We start from the raw sequence: 17,458 nt of genomic DNA, 5'->3' as shown, positions 1-17,458 counted from the left end.
TGTCCTGCTTCTAGCCTTATGTTCTTTGTTCTTACCTGACAGGCAGGACAGACTGCCATGATTACTTTATTAAGGAGGGAATAGAGAAGATATAGGAAGCAGAAAATTAGATAGAAAATTAGATTGTGAGGGTTGAGTTATTGTGAAGTAAGCTGAATTTAAAATTAGTTCAAGAACAATAGGACATTAAACTTTTCTTATGTTTATAAGAATAGACTTATTGTTTTTTTCAATGTGCCAGTCATAGGGCTTGAGATTAGGGTCTGAGCCATGTTCCTGAGTGTGGTTTGCTCAAGTCTAGCACTCTAGTCCCTGGCCCACAACTCCACTTCCAGTGTGTTTGGTAGCTAGTTGGAGACATGAGTCTCATGGACATAAGCACCCACGCACGCACCCATGCAAACACAACAGGCTCAGGAACTTGCCTCCCTGGGCTGACTACAAATTTAGACCCTTGTTCCTCAGCTTCCTGATCAGCTATGATTATGTTTGAGCTACAAGCACCTGGTGTAGGAAAGAAATAGTCTTAAATCTGCCATGAAGCATTTCTTTGGCAGATGTGTACATGTACTTTGCCCTAGACACCTTGTTTCTCAAGATAACCAAAAATACCCTTTTTCTATTTTTTACATTTTTTAAAATTGTGAAAATACCATACAGAGGGGTTACAGTTACATGGGCAAGATAATGAGCACTGTTGCCTCCTCCTTTGTTTCCCCTTCCCATCCCATCCTATCCCCCACCCCCCACCCGATACTCTGCCCCCCCAAAAGTTGTAAAGTTCGTTTTCTGGCATAACATCTTGTACATCTCATTGTTGCAATGAATCCCCCTGTATCCCTATTTAAATGATTTGTTTTTTCCTTTCCCTCCACAAATAATACCAACATCAAATACAGTGACAGCAGGTGTTATACCGTGGGGGAGGGACATACAAGGCAACAAGGAAATCATCTTATAAATATGTTAGAAGCAATTACATGAAAGAAAAAATCATTTGAATACTTTCCTTGGGGTTCATTTGCCTAACATCAACTTATCTGACATTTTCTGTTTGACTCAGACATAGTTATTGCAAATGTAAAATGTTCAAGTTCTACTAGTTTATTACTTTTAGGAGAATTGTAGCTAACGAGTGAAGACGTAGGGTAGGAATTTACCTCAACTTTGGCTTTCATAAGATAATTGCTTAATTGTTTAATGTGGATATAAATGAACCAATAGAGCTCAGACTGGAAAATGTCAGTAAAAATCAGATGCATACACATATGTATGAATGTGTGTGTATATATACATGTATATACATATATACATACGTGAATACAAAGATACACAGATATTAAGCCAGAAATTTTGGGAACTATATAAAAAAGGTGGGCAGTATATTTTATATCTGTAATATTCCTCTCTATTCCAAGTTAGGTGAAGGAATGAGATTCGAGTCAGAAGACAAACTCCTTGCTATTTTAGTGAGCACAGAAGAAAACCCTTAGAAAGCTATCAGCCTTTGTATGAGATCCTATGAGATTGAGAAGTATATGTTTTGATTGACTGTAGTAAGATTTTATGAGCAAAGTACCTTTGAAATGACAATGATTAACATGTGTCTGCGTGTGTGTGTGTGTGTGTGTGTGTGTGTGTGTGTGTGTGTGTATGTCTGTCTGTCTGTCTGTCTGTCATGGCCAAAACTCCGAGCCTTGTGCCTATTTTGCTTTCTTGTTATGGTTGATGGAACTTATGAACTACTCTTTGAGTCCAACCTTTTCCTGGTTAATTGGAGATGGACTCTCATAGGCAATCCTACTCTAGATGGTTTCAAAATACTATCCTCACTCTCAGTCTCTGAGTAGATAGGATTATAGCTGTGAGACAGTAGCATGCCCATCCAGCGCAAACAGGGAGATCATTGAATAAGCAAATAGAGACAAAATTGTGAGTCTAAATTGAACCCTTACCTAGAGGAACAGGGTTCCCAGATTGTACTGAACCCAAACAAGGAGATCATTGAGTAAACCAGTACAGAAAAAAGCATGACTCTAAATTGAGCCCTTAGTGCAAATATGGTGATCTGAGTTCAAACCTCAATATATGAGAGAGGTCATGTAGTGGGCAGAAGAGCTAGAGATATAATTCAAGTAAATGAGCACCTGCTTAATCTGCACAGACCTTGCTGTCAATAGTTAGCACTTTGGTTAAAAAAAGTATGGTTTCTATTACATAGAGCAACTTAATTTTCTGTTTGTTTTTTATTTGTTCACAGTGACTCAGATACCGTACTGGCCGTTGTCAACAATACTACTGGGTGAGTTGTTTTCTTTTGTCATTCACATGGTAAACCATTTTTGTGGATGGAGTATGATGACAATCGACAAAATACATGACGACCTATCAAAAACTCTATGTAGTCATATTCAGTTTTGCAGCTAAATAGAAAATGATAGAGCAGGTCAAAAGAGACTTGGTCATGGTCTGCTGTGAATTCAAGGACTGGCAGGCACAATCCTTAGTCAGAGTATCAACGTGCATGTATGGGACTCATAAAGATCCGAGGAATGTAAGAATTCCTCTCAGAAACACAGAGGCAGTCCCACTGTTCTGCAGATCTCAGTAGATAGGAGAATCAGCTACCTCAGACCAATTCTTCATTCTCCAGAACTCAATTACCCTGAAAGGCCCACTATTACATTGGATGGGAGTCCTGCTTCTAGCCTTCTATTCTTTGTTCCTATCTGACAGGCAGGAAAGACTGCCAAGATTAGTTTATTAAGGAGGGAATAGAGAAGATATAGGAAGCAGAAAATTAGATAGAAAATTAGATTGTGAGGGTTGAGTTATTGTGAAGTAAGCTGAATTTAAAATTAGTTCAAGAACAATAGGACATTAAACTTTTCTTATGTTTATAAGAATAGACTTATTGTTTTTTTCAATGTGCCAGTCATAGGGCTTGAGATTAGGGTCTGAGCCATGTTCCTGAGTGTGGTTTGCTCAAGTCTAGCACTCTAGTCCCTGGCCCACAACTCCACTTCCAGTGTGTTTGGTAGCTAGTTGGAGACATGAGTCTCATGGACATAAGCACCCACGCACGCACCCATGCAAACACAACAGGCTCAGGAACTTGCCTCCCTGGGCTGACTACAAATTTAGACCCTTGTTCCTCAGCTTCCTGATCAGCTATGATTATGTTTGAGCTACAAGCACCTGGTGTAGGAAAGAAATAGTCTTAAATCTGCCATGAAGCATTTCTTTGGCAGATGTGTACATGTACTTTGCCCTAGACACCTTGTTTCTCAAGATAACCAAAAATACCCTTTTTCTATTTTTTACATTTTTTAAAATTGTGAAAATACCATACAGAGGGGTTACAGTTACATGGGCAAGATAATGAGCACTGTTGCCTCCTCCTTTGTTTCCCCTTTCCATCCCATCCTATCCCCCACCCCCCACCCGATACTCTGTCCCCCCAAAAGTTGTAAAGTTCGTTTTTTGGCATAACATCTTGTACATCTCATTGTTGCAATGAATCCCCCTGTATCCCTATTTAAATGATTTGTTTTTTCCTTTCCCTCCACAAATAATACCAACATCAAATACAGTGACAGCAGGTGTTATACCGTGGGGGAGGGACATACAAGGCAACAAGGAAATCATCTTATAAATATGTTAGAAGCAATTACATGAAAGAAAAAATCATTTGAATACTTTCCTTGGGGTTCATTTGCCTAACATCAACTTATCTGACATTTTCTGTTTGACTCAGACATAGTTATTGCAAATGTAAAATGTTCAAGTTCTACTAGTTTATTACTTTTAGGAGAATTGTAGCTAACGAGTGAAGACGTAGGGTAGGAATTTACCTCAACTTTGGCTTTCATAAGATAATTGCTTAATTGTTTAATGTGGATATAAATGAACCAATAGAGCTCAGACTGGAAAATGTCAGTAAAAATCAGATGCATACACATATGTATGAATGTGTGTGTATATATACATGTATATACATATATACATACGTGAATACAAAGATACACAGATATTAAGCCAGAAATTTTGGGAACTATATAAAAAAGGTGGGCAGTATATTTTATATCTGTAATATTCCTCTCTATTCCAAGTTAGGTGAAGGAATGAGATTCGAGTCAGAAGACAAACTCCTTGCTATTTTAGTGAGCACAGAAGAAAACCCTTAGAAAGCTATCAGCCTTTGTATGAGATCCTATGAGATTGAGTAGTATATGTTTTGATTGACTGTAGTAAGATTTTATGAGCAAAGTACCTTTGAAATGACAATGATTAACATGTGTCTGCGTGTGTGTGTGTGTGTGTGTGTGTGTGTGTGTGTGTGTGTCTGTCTGTCTATCTGTCTGTCTGTCTGTCTGTCATGGCCAAAACTCCGAGCCTTGTGCCTATTTTGCTTTCTTGTTATGGTTGATGGAACTTATGAACTACTCTTTGAGTCCAACCTTTTCCTGGTTAATTGGAGATGGACTCTCATAGGCATTCCTACTCTAGATGGTTTCAAAATACTATCCTCACTCTCAGTCTCTGAGTAGATAGGATTATAGCTGTGAGACAGTAGCATGCCCATCCAACACAAACAGGGAGATCATTGAATAAGCAAATAGAGACAAAACTGTGAGTCTAAATTGAACCCTTACCTAGAGGAACAGGGTTCCCAGATTGTACTGAACCCAAACAAGGAGATCATTGAGTAAACCAGTACAGAAAAAAGCATGACTCTAAATTGAGCCCTTAGTGCAAATATGGTGATCTGAGTTCAAACCTCAATATATGAGAGAAGTCATGTAGTGGGCAGAAGAGCTAGAGATATAATTCAAGTAAATGAGCACCTGCTTAATCTGCACAGACCTTGCTGTCAATAGTTAGCACTTTGGTTAAAAAAAGTATGGTTTCTATTACATAGAGCAACTTAATTTTCTGTTTGTTTTTTATTTGTTCACAGTGACTCAGATACCGTACTGGCCGTTGTCAACAATACTACTGGGTGAGTTGTTTTCTTTTGTCATTCACATGGTAAACCATTTTTGTGGATGGAGTATGATGACAATCGACAAAATACATGACGACCTATCAAAAACTCTATGTAGTCATATTCAGTTTTGCAGCTAAATAGAAAATGATAGAGCAGGTCAAAAGAGACTTGGTCATGGTCTGCTGTGAATTCAAGGACTGGCAGGCACAATCCTTAGTCAGAGTATCAACGTGCATGTATGGGACTCATAAAGATCTGAGGAATGTAAGAATTCCTCTCAGAAACACAGAGGCAGTCCCACTGTTCTGCAGATCTCAGTAGATAGGAGAATCATCTACCTCAGACCAATTCTTCATTCTCCATAACTCAATTACCCTGAAAGGCCCACTATTACATTGGATGGGAGTCCTGCTTCTAGCCTTCTGTTCTTTGTTCCTATCTGACAGGCAGGAAAGACTGCCATGATTACTTTATTAAGGAGGGAATAGAGAAGATATAGGAAGCAGAAAATTAGATAGAAAATTAGATTGTGAGGGTTGAGTTATTGTGAAGTAAGCTGAATTTAAAATTAGTTCAAGAACAATAGGACATTAAACTTTTCTTATGTTTATAAGAATAGAATTATTGTTTTTTTTCGATGTGCCAGTCATTGGGCTTGAGATTAGGGTCTGAGCCATGTTCCTGAGTGTAGTTTGCTCAAGCGTAGCACTCTAGTCCCTGACCCACAACTCCACTTCCAGTGTGTTTGGTAGCTAGTTAGAGACATAAGTCTCATGGATTTTCTGTCCAGTATGGTTGAAAATCATGATCCTTAGATCTCAATCACCTGAGAGGCTAGGATTATATCTGTGAGCATAGATACTTGTCCTAGTCAGGAAAGACAAATACTCCTTTGTATATAACTAAATATGTAAAACTTTCAACTTCCATTTTATTAGTTTTAAGTAAATTGTAGCTAAGTTGGAAGACAATGTAAATGTATTTACCTGATATTTGACTGTGTCTAATTTAATCCTTTAGCCTGGAAGATACTAAAACAGGAGATCTAATCCTGGAAGACATTAGTGATAGGTGAGATGCATTCCTTATATGTATGTGTATATATATATATATATATATATATATATATATATATGTATGTATGTACATAAAGATACAGAGGCATTAAGCCAGAATTTCTGGGAGATGTCTCAAAAGATTGGGCATTACAGCTTATGTCTGGAACATTCCCACTTTTCCAAGTTAGGTGAATGAATGAGAAGCCAGTCAGAAGATAGCCTTAGTGGTATTTTAGTGAGCAGTGTGTAAAACTCCTAGAAAGCTATCAGGTAGCCTGTGTGTGAGACCCCATTTGAATGGACAGTACATGTGTTTGATGACTTTAGTAACAACTTATCACAAACAAAATAGCTCATGCACTTACAAGCTATTCCACAGTCCTAGGGGGTAGAAGTCTTAAGTCAAATTGTCTTTGGTGTTGGCTCTTTTTCTGGCCTGTAAAAATAATCTTTTCATACCTCTTTTACCTATCTTGCTGATTGTCCATAATTGTATAACCTGCGGACTCATCCTCTAAATCTCTGCATTGTCATTGTCGTCGTTGTCATCATCATCATCATCATCACTATTACTATCATTGTTATTATTATTGTCATTTTGTTCCAGTCTTTAGGCTTGAACTCAGAGCTGGTGTGCGGACCTTGAGAGTATTTTACTCAAGGCCTAGTGCCTTACCCTTTGAGACACAGGTCTACTTCTGTTGTTTTCTGCATAGTTTGTAGCAAATAAAAGTCTTAGGAACTGGTTGCTAGTAGCTCATGTCTGTAATCATAGCTTCTCAGGAGTCTGTGATCTGAGAGTTATGATTGTTAGTCAGCCCAGGCGGAAACGTACAGGAGTCTCTTGTTTCCAATAAACTATTCAGAAAAAAGCTTTGTGGCTCAAGAGGTAGAAATCTAGCCTGCAGCAAAAGAAGCTCAGGGACAATGTCCAGGCCCTTGATTCTAACCCCAGGACTCGTGTGTGTGTGTGTGTGTGTGTGTGTGTGTGCGCGCGCGCGCTTGCATGTGTGAGCCCTTGTGCGCGTGCGTGCGCACAGCACGCACGCACACACACACACACACACAGAGTCTCAGGGACTTGCCTCCCTGGGCTGACTTCAAACTGAGACCCTCGTTTCTCAGCCTCCTAATCAGCTATGATTATATATTTCCTAGGCACCTGGCCTAGGAAAGAAATAGTCTTAAATCTGCAGTGAAGCATTTCTTTTGCAGATGTGTACATGTACTTTGCCCTAGATACTTTGTTTCGTTTCTCAAGATTACCAGAAATACCCCTTTTCTTATAACTAGGCATATAAAACTTTCAAGTCCTACCAGTTTATTAATTTTGGGAGAATTGTAGCTAACGAGTGAAGAAGTAAGCGTAGGAATTTACCTCATATTTGATTTTGCATAATATAATTGCTTAATTGTTTAATGTGGATATAAATGAACCAATAGAGCTCAGACTGGAAGATGTCAGCAAAAATCAGATGCATACAGGTATGTATATGTGTGTGCATATATGTGTGTATACAAACATACATACATGCATGCATGAATACAAAGATACACAGATATTAAGCCAGAATTTCTGGGAACTATATAAAAAAGGTGGGCAGTGTATCTTATATCTGCAATATTCCTCTCTTTTCAGTTAGGTGAAGGAATGAGAATCCAGTCAGAAAACAAACTCCTTGCTTTTTTAGTGAGCACAGAAGAAAACCGTTAGAAAGCTATCAGCCTTTGTATAAGATCCTATGAGATTGAATAGTATATGTTTTGATTGACTATAGTCAGACTTTTATGAGCAAAGTACCTTCCAAATGACAATGATTAACTTGTGTCTGCATATGTGTGTGTGTGTGTGTGTCTGTCTGTTACAGCTAAAACTCTGAGCCTTGTGCCTATTTTGCTTTCTTGCTCTTGAACTACTCTTTGAGTCCAACATTTTGCTGGTTAATGGAACTCTTGAACTACTCTTTGAGTCCAACATTTTGCTGGTTAATTCGAGATGGACTCTCATAGGCATTCCTACTCTTGGTGGTTTCAAATTACTATCCTCAGTCTCAGCCTCTGAGTAGATAGGATTATAGATATCAGACTATAGCATGCCATCCATCCCAGATTATGATGGAAGCACAAACAGGGAGAACATTGAATAAGCAAGTAGAGACAAAAGTTTGAGTCTAAATTGAGCACTTAACATGCAGGAACCAGGTTCCCAGATTATACTGAACCCAAACAGGGAGATCATTGAGTAAGCCAGTACAGACAAAAGCATGACTCTAAATTCAGCACTTAGTGCAAGTATGGTGATCTGAGTTCAAACGAGTATTTGAGAGAGGTCATGGTGTGGGCAGAAGAGCTAGAGATGTAGCTTAAGTGGTTTATCACTTGCCTAGCATTCACAAAGCCATGGTTGCATTTAAAATCAGCACTGTGTGTAGTAAGGAAAGTATGGTTTCTTATATATAGTGCAACTTAATTTTCTGTTTGTTTTTCATTTGTTCACAGTGATACTGATACCGTACCGGATATAGTCATTGGTTCTGATAACTTCATGACCACTGGGTGAGTTGTTTTCTTTTGTTGGCTGAATGATAAACTATTTTGTCATGTGATGACAATACACAGAATGTATAATTTTTTTGAAACAGTAGAGAAAATTATAGAGGACTTCAAAAGACATTTGGTTAGTTTCAGTGTTCTGTGGAGGCCAGGTTATTGGGGATCATTGATCCTGGATCCATGCTTGATTCTCTAGAACTCTGCTACTCTATAAGGCCAACCATCACATTGGATGGGAGTTCTGCTTTAGCAAGTTGTTCCTGTTCACTACCTGACCAGTAGGAACGTGAAACCACAATCAGTGTTAAGAAGGAATCGAGGGAACATGGGAAGCAGCAAATAAGGTGGTGCGTAAGGGTTGAGTCCTGTGAAGTGATTTGAATTTAAAATCCACAACAAATGCCAGTAAACATTTGTTAATGTTTTCTTCATACATATTTTTCTTAGCTTCTGCATGAGAGTCTTTTGCAGGCATAAAATATTAATTTTTCCTAGAAGCCCTGTTTTTGAATATCCATTCTTGTGTTGATACTGATCATACTCAGATAAGTAGAGGAATGTGGAGACTGAGATTTGGATTTTTTGAAGTTCATTGAGATTGTCAGTGGAGCAAAGGCTTTGACTCTGGTTCCACCCTAAATTCATATATCATATGAATGAAACTTTCTATATTTTAGGGGGTGTCTTTGGATAAAACAGAAACATGTCATAAGGTAAATATTTCATGCCTTTGATGTGTTTGACATGCTGTTTAAATCCCAGCAGAACCTAAGGATCATTTTGTTTTGCCTGTGTGTGAGAATATGTAGATTGATTGTGGGGACAAAAGAACCCTATTTGGAGCAAGGAACAGATACAGAAGTAGGTAGGGAACAGAGTCTTCAGCGCCAAGTGAAGTTGGTTCTACAAGTTCCCAGTCATTATCATGTGTTTACAACCCCTTCCTCTAATTTACAGGAAGATAGCCATGATAGGCATAGTTCTACGGAGTTATCTTGGGGCTTAATCCAGAACTACTTTGAAGTGGTAGTGGGGGATAAGCCCCTCAACTGTGTAAGTATACTTAGAAAAATTTGTTCCAGGGCTGAGAAAGGTGGTAGAGTGCTTGCCTTGCATGCCTGAGGCCCTGGGTTCGATTCCTCAGCATCACATTAGCAGAAAAAATAAAGCCGGAAATGGCGCTGTGGCTCAAGTGGTAGAGTGCTAGCCTTGAGCTGAAGAGCTGAGGGACAGCGCCCAGGCCCAGAGTTCAGGCCCCACAACCGGACCCAAAAAAAAAAAATTTTGTTCCACATTGTGATACAGATGATAGCTGTTTAAATCTGTACTAATCACTTTCTTTTTGCAGAAGTCTAATATGTTTGTTACCACCATATGAATACTCATTATTAGCACAAAATGCCAAATTTGAGTAAGGACTGATGCATGAACAAAATCTACTACTACCTGACTCATTTAAGAAATGTAGTTATTGGTTCCACACAAGTTATATTTATGAATGACATCTACTTGTAGGTACTTTTGCCAAGACTGATAACAGACACCTGTGATAGAGCCATCAGAGAAAAGTAATTTATAAATTAATTTAAAAACATAAACCTATCTATGCATATATATGAAAAAGCAATCTATATACATGCATATACTATTGTTTAGTACATATTTAAACATACACATATATACAGACTCAAACCCCTCCTACCTTCACAGAACATAAAACAATGAAAATAAAGGGATGTAGAGATTTGCAAAATCTACCTTCAGGAGTTTTTGCAGCCAGCTATTCTATTTTAGCAAAGAGAAGATAGCAGTAGACTAAGCCATAGATCCCTCAGCAGCAGTGATTCGAGCTGAGGCAGACAATATGTATACTTACTTTCTAGAACTCTGCAGTCAGGTGAGGCTAGTGCCTCAAACCCAGAGCCAAACGTGGCCATCAGTATTGAGTGTCTGCAAATGCAAGCCTTCAGCAAACTAGCTCTGTCTGATGGGCGAAGGTGAGGAAAGGAAACAGGGATTGGAATGTCAGAAATTTCAGTAGAGCTACTTACAAGCAAAGTTGAATTTATTATAAATGCCCTTATCTTGGATTAGGGCATTTGTATTTCTTTTTTTTTTTTTTTTGTTCTGGTCATGGGGCCTGAATTCTGGGCCTGGGAGCTGTCCCTCAGCTCTTCAGCTCAAGGCTAGCACTCTACCACTTGAGCCACAGTGTCATCTGGCTTTTTTTCTTTTTGCTTAATGGTGCTGAGGAATCGAACCCAGGGCCTCAGGCATGCAAGGCAAGCGCTCTACCACTGGGCCACCTTCCCAGCGCATTTGTATTTCTTAAAACAGTAAAATGTTAAGAGAAATCTTTGCATCTCCAATGTAAAATAAAGGTGAGAAATAAATGAATCCATAATATACATGGATAACAGTGGATGGATAAGTAGTAATTTATGCTAAAACCAGGTACAAAATACATACACACATTTATACCCATACATAAGTGCACACATCCATGTGCATATAATCTCTGTATGTTTCTCTGCATATAGATTGATGCATATACATCTATATATATATATACATGTAGAGATTCTTATACACACAATACACAGAGAAAGTGGAGATCTGGATTTGGAAAGTTCCTATAGTGATACTGTAGTACAGATATCATTATCAGTGTTTCTTCATGTTCATTGTAGCATGGGGTGCACTTCTGTATCTTTTTGATCCATTTGGATAAATGTATACCCTGTTAAAATACAGGATGTATTGTGATAGTATGACACATGCGTATTAAATGTGGTGATCAGGTTGCATAATTGTCATTCTGTAACCTTACTCATATAACATTGATTTCTGCTAGAAACTGGCTGACTCTCAACTCAAACCTAGCATACGTTGTTCAAAGGCCCTGCCTTAGGCCTGCAGTTTCTAGGACTTGTGTTAAAATATGATGGTGAACTTTGGGAATTGGTTCTTAGATTAAAAAATCCAAAACTTAAATATTATAGAAGGGATATATACTGATAGTACAGTCTCCCCAATCACAAAATGCCTGTTTTTAATTAGTTTTAAATTATGTTTGTATTTAATTTGTTGTAAACATCTGAACAGAAAGGTTGAGTTGGTAAACATTTTACCAAACCAAATATGTCTATTATAAATAATTTACTGCATGGAAAAGGGATATACAAGCTTCCAAACAACTGATTTATATGGGAATAAGGTTCTCACAGTTTATAAGCTGCAGAACAATTTCTATAAGAATGTAGAATGAAGAAGTCATTTATGTCATTTATGTTAATTACACACACACATATATATATATACATCAACAGAAGTGTGCATTTATAGGTACATATGTACATGTACATACTTACATGGAAACTTAAGCACACACAGACACACAGGACTTGGGCCATAGCTTAAATGCTAGAGCACTTAATTGGAAGTAGGCAGGGTGACACCAGGAGAGAAAGGAACAGGATTGGGATTTGAAAACCTCATGGGAGGTTTTAGAATTGCAGTATTTTTGAAACTGTGTCTTAAGTTTTGCACTGGTAGATCTATGGATAATTTCTATCTTTACATCAGAAGCAGCTTCTTGTAGTTGGTATGTTTGTTACTCATAATAAAAGGCAATCCCTTAGAAAACAATTAGATTTTTTATTTGTAAATCTCTAATGGACTGGATCAAAGAGGAAAGTCCTGTTTAGAACTGAAAGGAAGAATGGCAGATAGGGATCAGTACAGTGTGCTTGTATAATATCATTATGTGGAGCTCTGCATTATATGAGGCTGGTGACCCAAACACTTACTAATACAGAACTCTGTCACATGAAGACTGGCTATCAACTCAAACTTTGAACACATTATTCAGAGCTTCTACTTCAGGCCTTCAGTTTCTTGATCTTGTGTTAAGGAAATGAAAGCTCTTACAATGTCAAACATCAGAAGTGGATGCATAGACTTTTGAATTATGAATCCAAATGGGTCAGATGGGTTTTCTTTTTTTTCTATTATTTTTTAATTGTGAGAATACCATACAGAGGAGTTACAGCTACATGGGCAAGATAACGAGTACATTTCTTATCAAGCATTGTTGCCTCCTTGTTTCCCCTTCTCAACCCTTCCCATCCACTTCCCCTCTCCCCACACAACCCTCTCCCCACCCCCCACCAAAGTTGTTAAGTTCGTTTTTCGACATAAGGACTTGTACATCTCATTGTTGCAATGGGTCCACCTGTATCCCTAGTTAAACGATTTGTTTGTTAGGATTTCTTTGGTGCCTTTTGGTTTTGAATTCTAATTTTATTCCCTTGTGGTCTGAGAGAATGCAGGACCAATTTCAGTGTTTCTGTATTTGGACAAATTTGCTTTGTGACCTAAAATGTCTATTTTGGAAAATGTTCCTTGTGTTGCTGAGAAGAATATGTATTCTGATGCTGCTGGATAAAATCTTCTGTGGATATCTGTTAAGTCTAGCTGATCTATGCAGTTGTTTAAGTCTGAGGTTTCTCTATTGAGTTTTTACTGGATTGATCTATCCAGATGGGTATTGATGTGTTAAAGTGCCCAACAATTGATGTCTTTGGATCAATATGTGATTTTAGGGAAAGTAGTGTTTGTTAAATACATTTGGGTACTCCATTATTTGGTGAATAGATATTTAGAATAGTAATATCCTCCTGAAGGACAGATCCCTTAATTAGAATGTAATGAACTTCTTTATCTCTTCTTGCCAATTTTAATTTGAAATCTATTTTGTCTGATATTAGAATTGCAACTCCTGCCTGTTTATAGGGGGGGGCTTTTGCTTGGTAGATTTTATTCCAGCCTTTCACTTTCAGAATGTGTTTGTTTTTGTGGGCAAGGCATGTCTCTTGAAGGCAGCAGATAGAGGGATCTTGCTTTTTAATCCAACTAGATAGTCTATGTTGCTTAACTGGAGAGTTAAGTCCATTAATATTGAGAGTTAGGACTGAGAGGTGTTTGGTAGTTCCTGCCATGTTATCCACCTTCTTGGGGGTCTGTGCCAATTGGTTCTTCCCATGCTTCTTAGATTCTCTGTTTGGGGCTATTTCTTGGACTTTATCGTCCTCTTGTTAGTTTTCTATGTGTAGGACATCTTTAAGTATCTTTTGTAGGGCTGGTTTGGTGGAGATATATTGTTTAACTTTTTCTTTGTTGTGGAAGGTTTTTATTTGACCTGGATATACAGTATTCTTGGTTGACAGTTGTTTGTCTTTAGGGCATGGCATCCATCATTCCAGGCTCTTCTTGCTTTAATTGTCTCTGCTGAGAAATCTGAGGTGACTCTAATTGGTTTCCCTTTATAAGTGATTGATCTTTTCTCCTTGACAGCTTTAAGGGTCCTTTCTTTGGTCTGAATTGATCCTGTGTGATTACAATGTGACTGTGGGATGTCCTGTTCTGGTCTGGTCTATTTGGGGTTCTAAAAGCTTCTTGTATCTGAATAGCCCATCTTTTTTCATGTTTGGGAAGTTCTCTGCTAGGATCCTGTTAAACAAATTTCCTAGACCATTAACTTCTGCCTCTAGGTGCTGCTGTACACCCATTATCCTCAAATTAGGCTGTGTGATGGTGTCTTCTAAATGTTGAATAGATCCATCATATTTGTTGGATTTGTCTTGAATAGTTGTCTGTTATATATAATATCTAGGCTGTCTTCAATCCCAGAGATTTGATCTTCTTCATGGTTTAAACTACTGTCAAGACTTTCTACTTTTTTTTTTTTGATTATGGGGCTTGAACTCGGCTTGGGCCCTGTCCCTCAGCTCTTCAGCTCAAGGTGAGCACTCTTCCGCTTGAGCCACAACACCACTTCCGGTTTTCTAGTGGTTTATTGGAGATAAGAGTCTCACGGACTTTCCTGCCTGGGCTAGATTTGAACCATGATCTTCAGATCTCAGCCTCCTGAGTAGCTCTAGGCGTGAGCCACTGACGCCTGGCTCTACTTTGTTTTTTTATTTCTTTTAATTGGTCAGATTTGATAGCTTCAAATTCTTTGTTGAAGCTTTGTTTTAGATCTTGTGTGGACTTCCTTATTTCCTTAATTTGGTTTTCAGTGTTTTTTCTCAAATCCCTTAGTTGATTGGTTATGGACTCTTTCCTTCTGCTGGGCTTCATTCAGCATCCTTTTGTGGCCTCCCTAGCTTGCCCCAGCTCTCTGTTTGTGGATTCCATGAATGCCTCAATTATTCTTTGTCTATTCTCATCCCACTCATGCAATTCCTCTATTAATCTTAAATTAGCCTCATCATGCTCACGATATTCCTGTATCAATCTTTGGTTTGCCTCATCACGCTCATGCATTTCCTTATCATGCTCACAGTGAGACCTTTGCAGGCTTTCAGCATGTTTCAGCATGTTTATCAGAATTGTTTGTAGAGCATTATGGGAACTCTCCTCTGGGTTATTCATTGATTGCTCTGTTGTCTGCTTGTCATGAGTGCGAATTGAAATACCTGGACTTGCCATTTTTCTTGTGTTTCTGCTTGTTCTGCTCATTTGGGTATGATAGCCAAACTGATTCTGATCTAGAACACTATTTTAAGGCAAGCATCAACCTGTAGTTACACAGATTGTTTGATCTAGTCAAAATGGGTACAGATACAATCTAGTTCAACAAGAAACAGATATGGATCAATGGATTTAAAAAAAAAGCATAAGCAGACCAGAAATTAATAGGTTTAGGGAGAATTGTGAGGAGAAATTAAGATTGGAGGAATGTATGGAGGCAAAGTGAGAGTGCGATTCAGAGAAAGGGCAGGGATAGCAGGAAAGGAGAAGAGAGATAAAGAAAAAGAAATGATAAAAATAAAAAAATTAAAATGAACTACTTAAAAAATTATGTAAGTATAAAGAAATAATTCTATAATTAATGGACTTGAGGCTGGGAGTTTGTAAATTGAGTAATCAATATATGAATTAAGTGTGCACACAGTGAAGGATAAGGTCTAATAAAGACAAGTACCTATCTGGGGATGAACAGAACAGCAAATAAGTAATGCAAATCAACAACAAAAACAAAAACCTCAAAGGACCAAAAGGGAAAAGAGTATAAAGAGAATATTTTTAAAAAGAAACAACAGCAAAAACAAAAAACAAACCTAAATTAAAAATGAGAAAAATAGACAACAGTTTAGAACAAAATTCTTCCAAAAAAAAATGGGAGAAAGAGAGGGGCGGTTCTTGTGTCTCCCCTGTGTCCATAGCCAGTCTCTTGGTGCTGGAGTCTCTGGTTTGCTTGTGTTTTGTTTTCCTGTGGCTTGCTTGGTTTCTTAACTCAGACTGTTTGAGCAGGCTGAAGGAAGCTCTGCCTCACCAGGGAGTTTATGTCCCTCCTCCCAGGCTAGTTCAGTGGGGCAGTGATCTACTTTAAGTATCACTAAAAAGCGAGGAGGTTGTTTCCTCTAGCTTCTAGTTGCTGTGAGGGGTGCTAGGTTGTAGGTTGGGCTGTGGCCTATCAGCTTTACTCTGATGGGCTAGCTCCAGATAGACTCAGCTGAGCCTGGGGCCAATTTCAGGATTTAGTGTACCAAGTTTTCAATTGCTCAAGGGTTGTAGTTGCTTCCTGTGCAGCAGCTGGGTAGGTAGCCTCTGGCTCTGTTTACACACTAAGGAGAGTCTGTCCCACACAGGCCAAATCAAGCTAGCTGCTCTGCCTGGGTCTGTGTCAGTATCAAAGATGGAGTTTTTCTCCTGTGGTAGGGGAGGGGCAACTTTCCTGCTGCTGCTCCAAGAGAAGTAATGAAGATGTCTTAATGTTGTAGTCCACATCCACAGTCAGCCAAATGAAAATTTCCACTCCTTGTCGGTTCTTGCTGGTGGTGAGTAGCATCCACTCTGGCGCCTTTGTTCTGGGCTCTCTGTGTTGAATATAGCAGCCAGTGGCAGCCGCCACCTCTGCTGTGGCATGGGACTGGGGTTGCTCCAATCTGTCTCCCTAAGTAAGCTGCCTGAGTTTTTCCTAGCTTGCCAAACTCTGTACTATAACATACTTGGTGTGTCTCTCTAGCTTTCGATTTTCCACTGGAATACTAATACGGGTTTCTATGGGAGAGCTTACTTAGCCCCCAGACTCTCCTCTGCCATCTTCATCTCCCAACCCTTAATGTCTCTTAGACAGATTTAGCTTACAGAATACTGTGATGTGTTGGTTATTGACTAAGGGAATGATCCTTCCTTGATACCAGTGGGTAGTGATAGTGCCAACTTTTATTGTGCTGATATTTCCATTTACACTGAGTGATGTTGTCTTTATGGAGTAGTATTGTCCTGCAGTGAAGGGCCTATATATTTACAAATATTATTTCAAATTGACAGGTCTTTGATAATATTCTATCTTTCTTTGTATCATTTTCTAGTTTTGTGTTACAGAATCTTTTTTTTTTCTTGTATAGCACGATGATTTGATTCAGGTTGTAGAGAAAATATTCTTCCATCGCTTCAATTTCAGTCTTTCTCAGTTTTCTCAGGTGAAATGTCTAGTAAGAAGTGTATCATTGTGTCATACTTTTTAATTCAAACCCATTAAAGAGTTTGTATCATCATAAGGTTCAGCATGTGATTGTTCAATAAAGACACATTCCTCACATTTTTCTCTTTTTTCGTGTTTTTTTCATGTGTCCTTTGTTCCTTTCTTGTTCATCTTTATTGTTTTGTGGTTGTATCGATTAGGATTGAATCTCTTCCCTTTTTCCTATTTGGTCTGTGGACTTACCCCATGTGACCAGGCAGTAAAAACAGTAGAGGAATGAATGTAAAAGTTGTAGAATGTACCGATGTAGAATTGGTAACATGGAGTTCTCATATGTACAACCTGTTGATGTAGTCCAATGGG

General features: G+C 38.5%; 2 protein-coding genes across 2 annotated transcripts in view; both read left to right on the top strand.

Annotated features, from left to right (window-relative positions):
- LOC122112886 overlaps positions 1-8,876 on the top strand; it is a 30,100-nt gene extending 21,224 nt beyond the window's left edge. The window contains exons 12-16 of the mRNA XM_042685842.1: positions 2,261-2,302; positions 4,961-5,002; positions 6,011-6,061; positions 8,548-8,604; positions 8,798-8,876. Coding sequence (XP_042541776.1) covers positions 2,261-2,302; positions 4,961-5,002; positions 6,011-6,061; positions 8,548-8,604; positions 8,798-8,876 — 271 coding nt within the window. The remainder of the gene's footprint in view (positions 1-2,260; positions 2,303-4,960; positions 5,003-6,010; positions 6,062-8,547; positions 8,605-8,797) is intronic.
- Positions 8,877-9,295: 419 nt separating this feature from the next.
- The window catches only part of LOC122112508 (phosphatidylinositol 3,4,5-trisphosphate 3-phosphatase TPTE2-like), a 98,272-nt gene continuing 90,109 nt past the window's right edge, over positions 9,296-17,458 (top strand). The window contains exon 1 of the mRNA XM_042685305.1: positions 9,296-9,314. The gene's annotated coding sequence lies outside the window, so the exon portion shown is untranslated. The remainder of the gene's footprint in view (positions 9,315-17,458) is intronic.

The sequence above is a fragment of the Dipodomys spectabilis genome, unplaced genomic scaffold, assembly GCF_019054845.1.
Source record: "Dipodomys spectabilis isolate Male_0828 unplaced genomic scaffold, ASM1905484v1 ptg000095l, whole genome shotgun sequence".
NCBI lineage: Eukaryota > Metazoa > Chordata > Mammalia > Rodentia > Heteromyidae > Dipodomys > Dipodomys spectabilis.
Note: the sequence above shows the minus strand (reverse complement) of the source record. Positions and strands in the feature narration are given on the sequence as shown.